Source organism: Uranotaenia lowii, chromosome 1, assembly GCF_029784155.1.
Source record: "Uranotaenia lowii strain MFRU-FL chromosome 1, ASM2978415v1, whole genome shotgun sequence".
Taxonomy (NCBI): domain Eukaryota; kingdom Metazoa; phylum Arthropoda; class Insecta; order Diptera; family Culicidae; genus Uranotaenia; species Uranotaenia lowii.
This window is the reverse complement of record NC_073691.1, coordinates 41,325,527-41,338,631: the sequence shown is the minus strand read 5'-3', so window position 1 is coordinate 41,338,631 and position 13,105 is coordinate 41,325,527. Positions and strand designations below refer to the sequence as shown.

Sequence of the window (13,105 nt, the reverse complement as noted above, 5' to 3'; positions counted from 1 at the left end):
AGGGGGGGGGGGGGTTTCAAAATTTGAGTTTATTCAAAAATAATAACAATACCAAAAATATACAATTAAAAAGGATGATTTTTAAACAATTTTCTTACTTATGATAAACACACAAACTTAAAAAATAAAAAGTTTTACTGATAAGATAAATCGAAATTTTCAAAACAAATCAGAATGAATGTTTCAAATCCATGCTATTTCCGTTAACTCATTAATTTACAAAAGTGATGTTCCTTATACTGAAATAGAAATTTGCTTGAAAACGAGTTCTACGCAGTCAAATTTTCAAATTGGAATACATATTTCCAAAACTAATAAAAAAGAAGAAAAATCAAAATTCCGAATGAAGCTTCGGACACAAGAATTAATGCAGAGAAATAGAAAACAAAGAAGATACGACCATATTTAAAAAAAAACTCAAATAAATGTCAGATCAGGTTAAAAATTAACCATGATAAAAAATTGATAGAGAAATAAAAATGATTGTTATTTACTATACTATTATTTTACATTTCTTCTGTTCATTTTCAGGGGAAGGATTGGTTAAAAATTCCGCTTACTATCTTCAATTTGAAAACAAATTAATCACGATTTGAAATGTGGATTCTTGATAGGGAAAAAAAACCATTTTGAACATTAAGGAGAGTTTATTCAATAGTTGATAATTGAATTTTATTTCAAGACTGCCAGCGACCAAAGTCAAAGTTAAAACCCTTTTCTATATTACAATTCTTTCAGTTATTAAAATTAAAAGCTAAAAAATGTTCAGATGTTCATAATAATAACTTTATATTTAACACAACATGTTCATTTAAACTGACAAATTGCAAAGTGGGAAATGATCAATATGGAACTGATAAAATAAAAAAAAAATAGTGAGTGCCAAGTTTTGTTTTGTAAATATTGAAAGAACAAAGTTAAAATAAATTTTTGAAAAAACAAACTTATAAAATATATATTTCATAAAACATAAACAGGTTTACTTTAAAATTCGGTTAATTTATTTGAACAAAATGTGAAAAAGAAAACTAAATTTTTTATCATTTTAAAGGTATTTTTTTTAATATACTCGTCTAACAATTCTTCACTTATTAATAGATTTAATTGATGACTCCATTTTGAAATCTGGATCCGGATGAAATAACAAATCTACTATAAAGAAAAATCTGATTTTGAATTTGTTTATTTAATTCAATTAAGTAATAGTTTTTTAAAAAGATCTGGAAAAGTTAAATTCAACAGTTTTGAAAAATTTAGAAAGATTTCATCACAAGTATTTCTGACATTACTAAATAAAGTTTATAAAAACAAATGAATTCATTTAATGAAATTTGTTCAAACCTGCAAAACAATAAGTTTTTTGCTTTAAAAATATCTAAAAGTCAGTTTGAATTAAAATCTCATTCATCCCTCTTGAATGTGATGTTGAGCATTTAGATGAACAAAAAACACTTAATAAAATGGAGACTGAAATTGGTTTCTGGAAGAATATTTCATATCAGCATGATGTTTTGTAAATCAAAATTTTTAGTAGTAAAGTAAAGGATACTAGGTTTTAGATTTTATTTAGCTAATTCTGATGATCATCATGAGTCATGATACTTGGCTTCCCAATTGTTATATATCAAATTAGCATTCGATTTATTAATTTTGATGCTTGAATGGTTGGTTTCAAACCCTAAATTTGTTTCGTTACACTTCCTAATAAAAACCCATTCTAAAGACAAGGTAGTGTTTTTGAATGTCAAGTTTAGAGTATCAATTCAAAATGTTGATTGAACTGCGAATCGAAATTTATAATTAAAAATAAGTTTAAATTCATGAACGGCATATATGCATGTAATTTCGTGAAATGAAATGTTGCAAGTCTAGGGTGAGTTAAGACTAAATTCCGCCAGAGGTGAGACATTTTTTTGACTTTCTTGTTAAAACATATTTAACACTTTTTAAGATTGTGTAATTTCCCTTTACTACGTTGAAAATTTCACTTGGAAAAAATCTCCATGGCGGGGGTTAAACCCCTAAAACCCCCCCCCCCGTTCGCACGGCCTTGATTTTCTTTCATCCTGTTTCTATATAAGCAATCTAATACTTTAAATCAAAATCTGATTTCAAAATATTAATAATGCTCTGCATAAAGGTTTTGTTTCTGTTAAATTTGAACCTTTGGGGTCTGTTTAGTTTAATATTGGTTTTTTTTATTTCGGATTATTTGACTTTTCAATTGCCTTCCGAAAACCTATGATTTTTGCAGAATTTTTAAGTAACGTTTACATGAGTGAATTTGGACTTTAAGGTTTGTATGGAAAAATTGAATATTTTGTACTGAAAAACCAACTTCATTTTTGTTTCATCTGTGCAACAGAGCCTGCTAATGATTCTTGTGCCAATTTATAAGCTCTTAAAAGGAAATTTTCCGCTGAGCAACTTTGTAAAAGACCGTAACTTCGTATCTTATTTGACAAAAAAGTTATGAGCTGTTTAACAGGGGTATGTCTTTTGGCATCGACAAACAATTTTAGTCTTTTACTTTTACCTTTGAAAATTCGAATTATTTTGAAATTTTCATTCGAAGGCTTTCTTAAAAAAAAAAATAATAAAAAGTTCAAATCACATAAGAAAACTTGTCCGGATATTTTATCAAAATAAAAATAGAAAAAGGTTCAGTCACCCAAATTTTGTTGGAAAAAAACAACTTTTCTCCGGATTTATTCACACCTAATCGCGAAATTAAATAAATTAAATAGCATCATTATTACTTTAAATTTCGTCAATTTTACAAGCTAGATTTATTGAAATAAACATAAACGATTATTTGAGAGACTGAAATACGATTCAAAATCTGGTTGTGTTTTTCTGCGAAAAAAAATTAGTCAATTTTTTTCTTGATTTTTGTTGAAAAGTTTTTGGATTTTTGTACAATTATCCCGAATATTGACCGAATAAAGGTTTGAAATTTTGAAAATTGATTGTCAGAATTTTCTCAAGTTTTAAATAAAATAGCCCGGATTTGCCCTTCCCGGATACGTGCGGCAGAATTTCTAGCAATCTTAAGTTAAGTTCACTAGATTTTGATGCAAACTCAAGATTACAACCATCGATGAAAGTAAGTTACTTATTTTGGCGCTAAAGGATTCTTTATACAAATCCTAATTGTCATTTGAAAGATTTTAGGATGTATTAAACACGGAAAACTAGTTTCTATTTAACTAGAAAAACGAGCTTAAATATGAATAATCAAATAGTATTTAAAAATAATAAGTTATTTTAAATTTTTCAATTCATGCATTTTTGAGCAAAAATGTCATAGGAAAAAAAGGTCATCAAAAGCCACCCCCCCCCCCCCTTGTGTCAGCTCTTCCTACGGCCCTGACTAAGGTTATTAGTTTTTTTCCTCAGGTATCCGTGCCGGACAAATCCGAGCTATTTTATCTTAACACCTGGCACAATCAGGGCATTAAATTTCCAAACTGTCGACCAAAATCCGGAAAAGTTTGGTCGAAACCTAAGAACTTCTCATCAAAAATAAAAAAAAACAAAAAGAATTTTTTATCAAAATGTATCAGCAGTTTTTGAATTGCATTTTGGATTTTAAAAAACCTTTAATGATTTTTTTTTAAACTTGGTCAAAAATATTTGTTTTGGACTCATAATTGAAAAGTCTTTAGAACACAATTAGATTTTTTTTAAGTTTGATTTGAGAATGAGAATGAGTATAAAACCGGGCAAAACCCGGTCATTTCAAATGAAATCCGGGCAACCGGACCGAACCGGACTTTCCTCATTATTAAAATACAATATTCGGGCAAATCCGGATGAAATCGGGCAATTTGGCAACCTTTCTGGTTTACAAAATATAGAAGTTTATGTTGGTACTATAACAATTTACTATTAAAAAAAATTATCGGATAGCTTGCCACGTTGCGCAGAAAATATAGAGTAATATTTTTAATCCATGTATGTACAGCCAAATGGGTAATATCGTTTTAAAAAAATGATCGAAAACATTTAGTAGATTGGCCCAGAAAAATGACATGTGCAGAATTTCAGCTCCATCGGACTTGATTTAGAGGTGCCCCAAGGGGCTCATATTCTCAGTTTTTGACTCTCAAAAATAACTAAAGGGGGGGGGGCCAAGGGAAATCGGAAAAAATCTAAGTTTTAGTTTTGATGGCAAACCACTTAGTAATGTATGAAACTTCGAGGTGTGGTATAGTAGATATGGTAGGTGATAGGTATGTATTCCTGAGCAGACTTTTTTGACAAAATTATATCTACCTAATTTATAAATACTATGCCGGTAATAAACAAATTTGTTGTTTGTTTTCAGTTCGATGTTATTTTGAATACCGTAAACTGGGGGACCATTGATCACTTTTTTCATTCATTTTCGAATATTTTTAAAGGGGTTATTTTCTGTTTTTATATGAAAGTATAGTGTTTGAGAGATATGTATATATTTAAATTCAATTCCAGAGCTCAAAATCCACATTCACACTTATTACACAAGGTTATAAACTCACGCGGAGCATAAATTTGAAAACTGATGTTGACTTATTTTTTGTTCCATTTTTTTCGGTCAGCTTTTGTTTGCGGTATACCTTTAGAAGTTCGTAAAAAAATTGGCGCACTTTTTTGGCCAAAATACACTATGGGGTTTGAGGCAGCAAATAGTCGGAAACATCGTAATGATATTTGTCATAGTTTATAGCCAATTGTAGTTTTATAGTTAACTAAGATATCCTCAATTTTTCAGATCACTACCATAAGCAGTTATCGTTTCACAGACATCAAACTTGGAAAATTTAAAAAAATATATACTGCAGATCCAATAAAATTCAATTCAACCTTTCTTTAATAAAAGAAATGCTACATCAATTTCTAATAAATCGTAAGAAAGCCTATTTTCAAGCTTCTTTTCAAAATATTTTTCATTTTTACACAGTTAACAAAAAAGAATAAAAAATGAGTAGTTTTATGGTTTACTCCACGGATTTAAACAATTTGGCCTCTTAAACAAAAGCCTAGCGTTGCCCGAAACTTTTTTTGTCTTTCAAACATAGCTAAAAATCTAATAATTCGAATGCAAGAAAATATAGCAGCATATATTTGCATCCTTCAAAGTTATATTAAAAGCAAAAAATGGGTAATTTTTAACCATTTTGGAAGAATATTATATTTTATGCAAAACATCATTAAACAAACATTGTTTATTACGTGCAGGAAGATGATTGTAATTGATTGTGACCAAAAGCTACGATAGAATTCCAATATCTGTAGTAATAACGGAGATTTTAAAACAAATACTTTTTTCCCCAAAAATAATAAAATTTGAATGTTGCATTTTATTTGCATATATTCTTCAATACCTTGAGACGTTTTGATTTATTCTCTAAAAATATTTTTTGTGAACACAGAACTCAAAAATATTCACGCGATTCCGAAATAATTTTATTTAAACGAGTATTGAATCAAACCTACACTATGCATTTTTACGAGTTAATGTTCCAATTTTATTATCCTTTCTGAGCACATATGCGAAACCAAAACTGAAAATAGTTTATGTAGTTTGTTGAACGTAACAATTCATTTAATTTCCAAAAAGTTCATAAAAAGCAAAAATATATTTTTTGCCGCTTTGTTGTAAGGGGTTGTCCCACAGTGAAGTGTAACACATTACAAAGATTGAGAAAATAGAGGTTTTAATATTTATTTATTGGTCACTGCCTACGGCAATTTAATGCAATACAGACTGATTACTTAATCTTATCTTAAAACTATCTTTACTTACATTGAAATCAAAATATACATACACTTGGTTGAACAATTTACAAGATATGTCAAACGGGTTATAAAATTCGTTCCTACCATAGTTGTTTAATCTCAGAGGCTCAAAACCCCGTAAGGAACGAGAAGGTACATGAAACGGTATCATTTCCACAAGGCTAGCACTATCAATATTATCGGATATGACGTCGAATATAAACAGACGACGAAGTAGTGTAATACGTGAACCAATCGGTTCGATGTTTAAAATTCCACATCGAGCATGGTAATGTGGTAGACGTTGAGGTTCGTTCCATGGTAGGTTAGGCAGTGCGTATCTCAGGAATCGCTTTTGAACTGACTCGAGTAGCTTCAATCCTCCGATCGTGTTTGGTGCCCAGACTTGAATATTGTACTCCAATCCACAGCGAACAAGTGAGCAATATAAAGCTTTGAGAGTTGTAGTGTCACTGAATCCTTTGGTATTCCTGACCAAAAATCCTAGGACTGTTTTTGCTTTTGCCACCGTTACAGCTAAATGTTCCTTGAATGATAGCGACTTATCTACAATAACACCGAGATCTCGAATAGACTCAACTTTTTCAATAGCCACGTTATCAGCTGTGTATTGATGCGAAATTGCAACCCTACTTCCGGTGAACGTAATAATCTTACATTTTTTAAGATTCACTTCCATCATATTCACTTTGCACCAAAGCATAAGCTTATCGAGGTCCTGCTGTAGTGACAGGCAGTCTGTGTAGTGAGCTATTGAGCGGTACATTTTGAGATCGTCTGCATCGAAAACTAATTCGGAATCGATAAGTTCACAAAGGTCGTTCATGAAGAGGTTGAACAAAAGTGGACCCAGATGGCTGCCTTGAGGAACACCGGATGGAACCATCATATTTCGAGATTTGATGTGACCTTGTCGGACGAAAGCAGTTCTGCCTTGAAGATATGATTCAAGCCATTTCACCAGCCAAGTTGGGAATCCCATTTGGTCCAATTTATCAATCAGGTGCTTGTGAGGTAGTCGATCGAAAGCCTTTGAGAAGTCCACGTAGATTGCATCCACTTGCGTCTTATTTGCCAAAGAACTGCTAACGAAGGGGACATACACCATCAGGTTTGACAATGTTGATCTCTTTTTTCTAAAACCGTGCTGACATTCATCAATGATATGGGATGAAACTGTGCTCATTGCGTTAAAGATCAACAGTTCGAAAACCTTTGCCAAGCAATTCAATATAGAAATTCCACGGTAATTCTCTACAAGGTGAATATTCCCAGATTTATGGATAGGTGTTATTGCAGCAGTTTTCCAGGCTTTTGGGAAGGTTGATGATTCCAATGATTTATTAAAAATTATGCTTACTGGGAGTGCCAAAGAGTTACAGCATCGTTTGATAAATAGTGGGGGGAGACCATCTGGTCCAGCTCCCTTTCGCTCGTTTATTTCTTTAAGAGCTAGGTAACGATGGTAACTGGTATCTTTTAGTTTTAAGTACTCTTACTCTGTTGCTCTCACATGTTGCTTTGACACGTCCGTGGGGTTGCGTCTATATAGTTTTTTAGCTTTTCGCAAACGATTTTTAAATTTGGATAACTCCCGATTCCACCATTCAAATTTTTTGGAGGTATGACAACGGCGCACGGGTACGTTTTTGCTCAAAATATCATTTATATAAGAGTAAAAAGCTTCAGTCGTTGAGTCTACGTCAAGCATACTGGTGGCTAAAATGGTTGGCCAATTTACTTGCTGAATGATAGTATCGAGCTCGTCAAAGTTGCAGTTTCTAAAATCATATCTTGTATCGCTGCCCTCGTCAACATTTTCGAACATGTTCGAGCAAAATGAAACTATGAACGAAGGGTGATGAGCATCCTCACGCATAAGTGGCTGCGGGGATTCAAATAACTGGAAACTGGTAGAGTCGCTAGAGAATGCTAGATCCAACAGACGTCCGTTGGAGTTTTTAATATTGTTTATTTGATGCAGTCCAAAATCCGTTAAAGCGTTTATGACGATGTATTCCTTTGATTGTAGTAAATCAGGAACATCAAAGTTCAGCTCGGTTTCAGGAAGGAAACTATTTAATTCGTCGTCGAATATCCAAGAGACGTATGGCAAATTGTAATCGCCTATCACTAACAATGAATCATTTGGCGAAAGCTGCTCGGATAGTTGTTCGATACAAAGAGTGTGAGATTTGTAGCTGGAGGCACTCGAATCCGGACTCAAGTAAACTGCACAAATAATCAATGAAAATGAGCCGAGTTTGATGCGTACACACGTTTGCTGGAGATGTAAACTGTGACAAAGAGGTACTTCACTACACGAGAGGGACGGTCTTACGGCAATGAGGACCCCTCCCCCTCTTCCAAGAATGCTAGTCTGAGAAGAGCGATCCGTTCTATAAATTTGGAAATTTGCAGCAAACTCGGCGCTTTTGATGCCAGCATGCAACCAGGTTTCAGAAAAAACAATCACATCGTACTCACATTCAGCCAGGGCGACGAACAAGTCTCTAGTTTTTGTGCGCAAGCCTCGAACATTTTGATAATAAATCGTCAATTCTTGCTTGCGATTTGTGCTCACGGACGATTTGCGCTGCTTACTAGGGAGCGTCGAGAGAGCGACGTCGGTTTGGGACGATAAGCAAACAATATCGGAATGTTTTGCTTCACTCGCGTCGATGTTGATAAGAGCGTCGTCGAGGGCCGACGTCCTATTTACAAGTTGTGTTCTGGATAAGTTCGGTGCGAAGGATTGTGCAAATCCGGATTGCTCCACAGGAAAAGGTGAGCTATATTGTTGCTATGCGTTTTGAGGTAAAGCAACGGCTTTCGTTTTTTCGTAGGGAGATATGACGATACCAGCTGGCCAAAAACCTTTTGCGGTAAGTGCAGATGAGAAGTTTTTATGTATGGAAATTTTGAACGAGATGAAACTTGTTCTTTTCCCCAACTTTGTCATCGTGCTGCAGGTTACGGCGGACTCGGGAATATTTTTGGAAACGATGAACTTGACCACGTCGTTGCATGATGTAGTCGGTGTAAAGTTTCGAGCACAAAATGTAAGTAGATCATCCATTTTTTGTGTGCTGTTCGCTGGAGCAGCAAGCCGGGTGCTTAGTTTTTGATCATTAGATCGTGGATGTTTATTTCTCGCTACAGATTTTTTACTTGCCACAGGTTGCCAGGATGAAAAGGGCACTGACGATGGGTAACTCGGTGGAAAGAACTGAGTCGGAGGCTGCATAAACCAACAATTTGGCGAGAAACTGGTCGGTGGAACGCTGTATGGTGGCCACATCGGCGGATAGTAAATGGTAGGATAGGCATTCATTGAGTTTGCATTTTGTGCTGAATGTATCATATTTCCATTCACAGGCGCGTGATTTTGAGCAGCATCAAGTTGGTTGGAAGGAGCATCTCTAGTCAGATCGACAAAGTTAGCCGAAACAGGAGCAGTTATTACATGGTTCTGTTGCGGGTCAGGCTCGCGGGTGAGTTGACTATCGAATGAGGGATTTATCAGATCACTTTCTAAGCAACGGTCTTTGTTTGCAGAATTAGGCTTCTTGGGCAGAGGCAGTGTACTTGAAGCAGGCCTGAACGAAGTAGAAGCGGCGGCAGGTAACGGATCAATATTGTCGGAACCCAAATCCATATGTGTGACGCATATTTCTTCATTTCTAGTGCGCTTATTCTGCGAGACGTTCACTGAGTTGGCTTTACGTTTGCGAGAGGTAGGACAACCTTCATCATCCAGATTGTTGACTCGAAGCAGTCGATCCATGGATGCATCTAGGGACTCACGAACCCTCTCGTGAATGTCAGAAAAAGGATCTTCAGGGCGCGACGGTAGTGACGAGCGTGCTGACATCAACTCAACATTGATAGCATTTGTGGAGGCGTTGACTGCGGCGAGCTCAGTAATCATTTTGGAGTTGGTGTCGAGTTTCATTGCAAGGACATCGAAGTAGGTATCAAGTCTCTTGGCTAACTCAAGTATAGTTTGCCTATTAACTTCTACCTTTTCCAGGAATTCATCTGAATGTTGCAACCTACAATCAGAACACAGCCATAATATTCCGTCGTTTTCCTGGTGAGCCTTGAGTTGAGGTTCCGAGACACGAGCGCATGAGATGTGAAATGTTTTCCTACATTTCCCGTTGCATTTAATGACCCGTGCGTTTTTCTCAGGATCGGAACAATTTATGAATTCGCAAACAGACATTGTTGTCTATGTTAACGAGTGATTTGAGGTTATATGATAAGCACCGCAAAATAAAAACAAATAACAGAGTGGCTCTGAGAGCTGCACCGGTTTTTTTTATTTCACGAGAAAATTAGCCTAACAATTGATAACCAGTAAACCTTGAGTTAATCGTAACATGCCAAGATATCGTCCGCCTAATGATAGTATTCGAATTGATTTTAAAGGTAAATTTCACCAATAAAAACTTTATTTATTACAGCAAAGATATAACAAGTTACCACAGGTAAGCAGTGTTGCCGGAATTGACTTGATGATCAATTTTCCCGAAGACCATGAATATTCCGTCACGAAATTTTGAAATCTCTCTGAACCAGAATAATTATTGAATATTACTGAAAGCTTAAATCAAAATACATGAAAATCTTTAGTCATATACTTAACTGATCTTAACTGCTCTATTTTGAAACTAATCTTCTGATGGAAACAGCAAAAAAGGCTTCGTTCTAATAAGTTTGAATTCTTAACTTAAGAATAAATACACTGATTTTTTTCCAAACACTGTTAAATTCGAATTTCAACCGTTTCAGACCAGATTTAATCGCATCAATAGCACCTAATAGCTTCGAGACATAATAAATTACCCAACGTCACTCGGTATCCAGGTCACCGAAAACAAATTGTTCCCGATTCCAAATTAATTATCATTTATCACGATATTTGAAAGCTCTTATCGTTCACGTTAAAGAGGGTTATGCGAAGACTGTGTAGGGCACGTTTCTTAAAGCAGCTCCATAGACCCTCTTCCGGCCGTCCGTCACTTTCGCTCTCGGGAGATTTGCTGCAATTAAAGTATCCCCATTTCCGGACCCAATTCCATCTTGAGGGCATCTCATCTTCCGGTGTGTGGTCCCGATTGGAGGTTTTCCCCGAGGCTCAGAAGACGTTCTTCTCTGTCTTTTGATTTCTGATAGTTCCAAACAACATCCACTCAGTTGTGTTGTGAAATAGTCGCTTCAATTAGTGTCTGTGTCTAGCTAAAATGCGGCTGGACGCATCGAAGATGGAGGGGTCATGTTTCAAAAACGGGTTTCTCCGGTTCGGTTTTCCGTTAAGTGAATGCCAGGCAGGCCAGCTGATTGAGATCATCGCTCGTTGCGGTCGGTTTGGTCGGGTTCTCTTCTCCTTCGATAAGGAAGACAGTGCCAGTGGAAGTAGTGGCAAGCTGCGAGTGCTAAACAAGACAACAACACAAATCAGTCAAAATCACGGTCGCCAGTTGGTGGAACAGGAGTAGTTTCGTTAAGCTCTAGAAAGGGTGGATCGTGGATTAAACTTACAGGATTGATTTCAAAATAAATTAAATTTTCAATTCATAATTCTGACTATAATTTAAAATCATTCATTTTGCTTCAATTAAAGTTTAAAGTCAGACTAAGCAAATTATCAGTTTGTTGCCTGGCTTATAAAAAATATTCGTGATTTAGAAACATTATCAAGAAATTAGAAGATTTGAACTCTGAACTTGAGACTGAAATTAATTATCATAGTAATGAAATGTTACTGACGATTATAAAGCACTGTGCAGCTGGCATTGCGATTCCTCTCACACTAATTTTGAATTTTTTTTCTGTCTTCTAGAACGTTTCCAAAAGCGTGGAAAACGGCGTTGATTTAGCCAAATAAGCATTGCCCATTATTTTCGAATACTATCGGAATACATAGAATCCAGTATATTTAATTGCATTTTTATTGAGCAGTGATCCACAGCATCGATAACATAAATCTTTTCACCAATTTTAAACCTTCTTCTGATAAGTATGATAAAATTTCAAGACATTTTATCGCTGTGGAACCAAACTCTCCGCTCATATATGGGTCTTTTTGAAGGAATTTGTCATTTCTGTCCCTGTAAAATTCTTTTTTTTCTCTTTAGAATTCAATTCAAATAGAACTGTCAATAGAACCTTACCTTAATTAAAACATGCTTAGAAATCCCTTAGTATTTTCATCAGCTGGAACTTGGCCCGGTCGTTGTAGGACGTTATCTTCGTGGTCTTTACCTGAATCTTTTTTGTATTCGAGCTGTGTACATGTCCTTTTTCCGATGCTTCTTCGGCAGGCTTTTGTAGCTGAAGATACTTCGATAGGTCGATCCCGATTGTCAACGTCCGTTCGATTTCAGTTAGGACTTCCAGACAGCCGACTAGTTTTCCGATGTGTTATGAAGCTGAAGAAGGGAGAAGATTCAAAGCTCGTTAATGACAATTTAAGATCTAATTGTAATCTAAAATTGAGAAAAACGCAGTGGGTGAAAACAACATATCTGTGGCCGTAACCTTCCGCTGGAATAACTTCCGGAAAAGGCCGAAGAATACTGATAGGAATTGTAAATAGAAAAAAAAACCTTCAAAACTCCGCACGTGTCCGGATGGCCCGGAACGATCCGTCGTATCGCAGAAGAAAGTTTTCTTTCAGTAAACTTCAAAACCCTTTTTTCTCTCTTTGAGAAAGTGTGTGCTTCTTAAAAATAGCAAACTTTAAAAATGGCGACGAATGAAAAAAAAAATGTTTCGAATATGAGTACTTCCTTTATGGTTGAATTTTTTTCGAAAAAATCTTTTATAGGTGACCATATTGGCAGTTCTGCATTGAAAACCACAAATTGGTTATTTTCGAACCAAAAATGGTTAATAAAAAATAAGCGTGCAAAATGATGTAAATGATCCCAGATCAGAGCGAGTCCCACAAACGAACCGATTACTGTCAAAAGAAAGCTTTTCAATTAAAAACCGTCCGATTTTTATTCGGTTTTTGACTGTTTTTCCGGATGATTTCCCCGCAGCTAAAATCAACGAAAAAATTCATCATCGTCTGGTTTCACTGGTTGAACGAGTCCAAGTCGCGGGCAAAGTTTGGCAGACTTTCCAATGGGGATTAATCATAGCAATAATGACTTTTCAGATGCCAATAAATACTTAAAATATTGAATACATGTTGGGCCCCATATTCCTAGAGCAATGAGGTTTTGGTTGTGAAATCTTTTAGAGCAAGTTCACTGGTGTTGGGAAAAAGTGGTAGAAATTTCGACACTTACGGCACATTTTGAAAATT

General features: G+C 35.3%; 1 protein-coding gene across 1 annotated transcript; it reads left to right on the top strand.

Moving 5' to 3' along the window:
* The first annotated feature begins 8,034 nt into the window (after positions 1–8,034).
* LOC129739134 (uncharacterized) lies at positions 8,035–10,074 on the top strand. Its single transcript, XM_055730533.1, has 7 exons — positions 8,035–8,669; positions 8,757–8,846; positions 8,965–9,101; positions 9,163–9,278; positions 9,343–9,408; positions 9,472–9,754; positions 9,818–10,074. The coding sequence occupies exons 3-6, from the start codon at positions 9,073–9,075 to the stop codon at positions 9,603–9,605; spliced, it is 345 nt and encodes a 114-aa protein (XP_055586508.1). The 5' UTR covers positions 8,035–8,669; positions 8,757–8,846; positions 8,965–9,072; the 3' UTR covers positions 9,606–9,754; positions 9,818–10,074.
* The last annotated feature ends 3,031 nt before the right edge of the window (positions 10,075–13,105 follow it).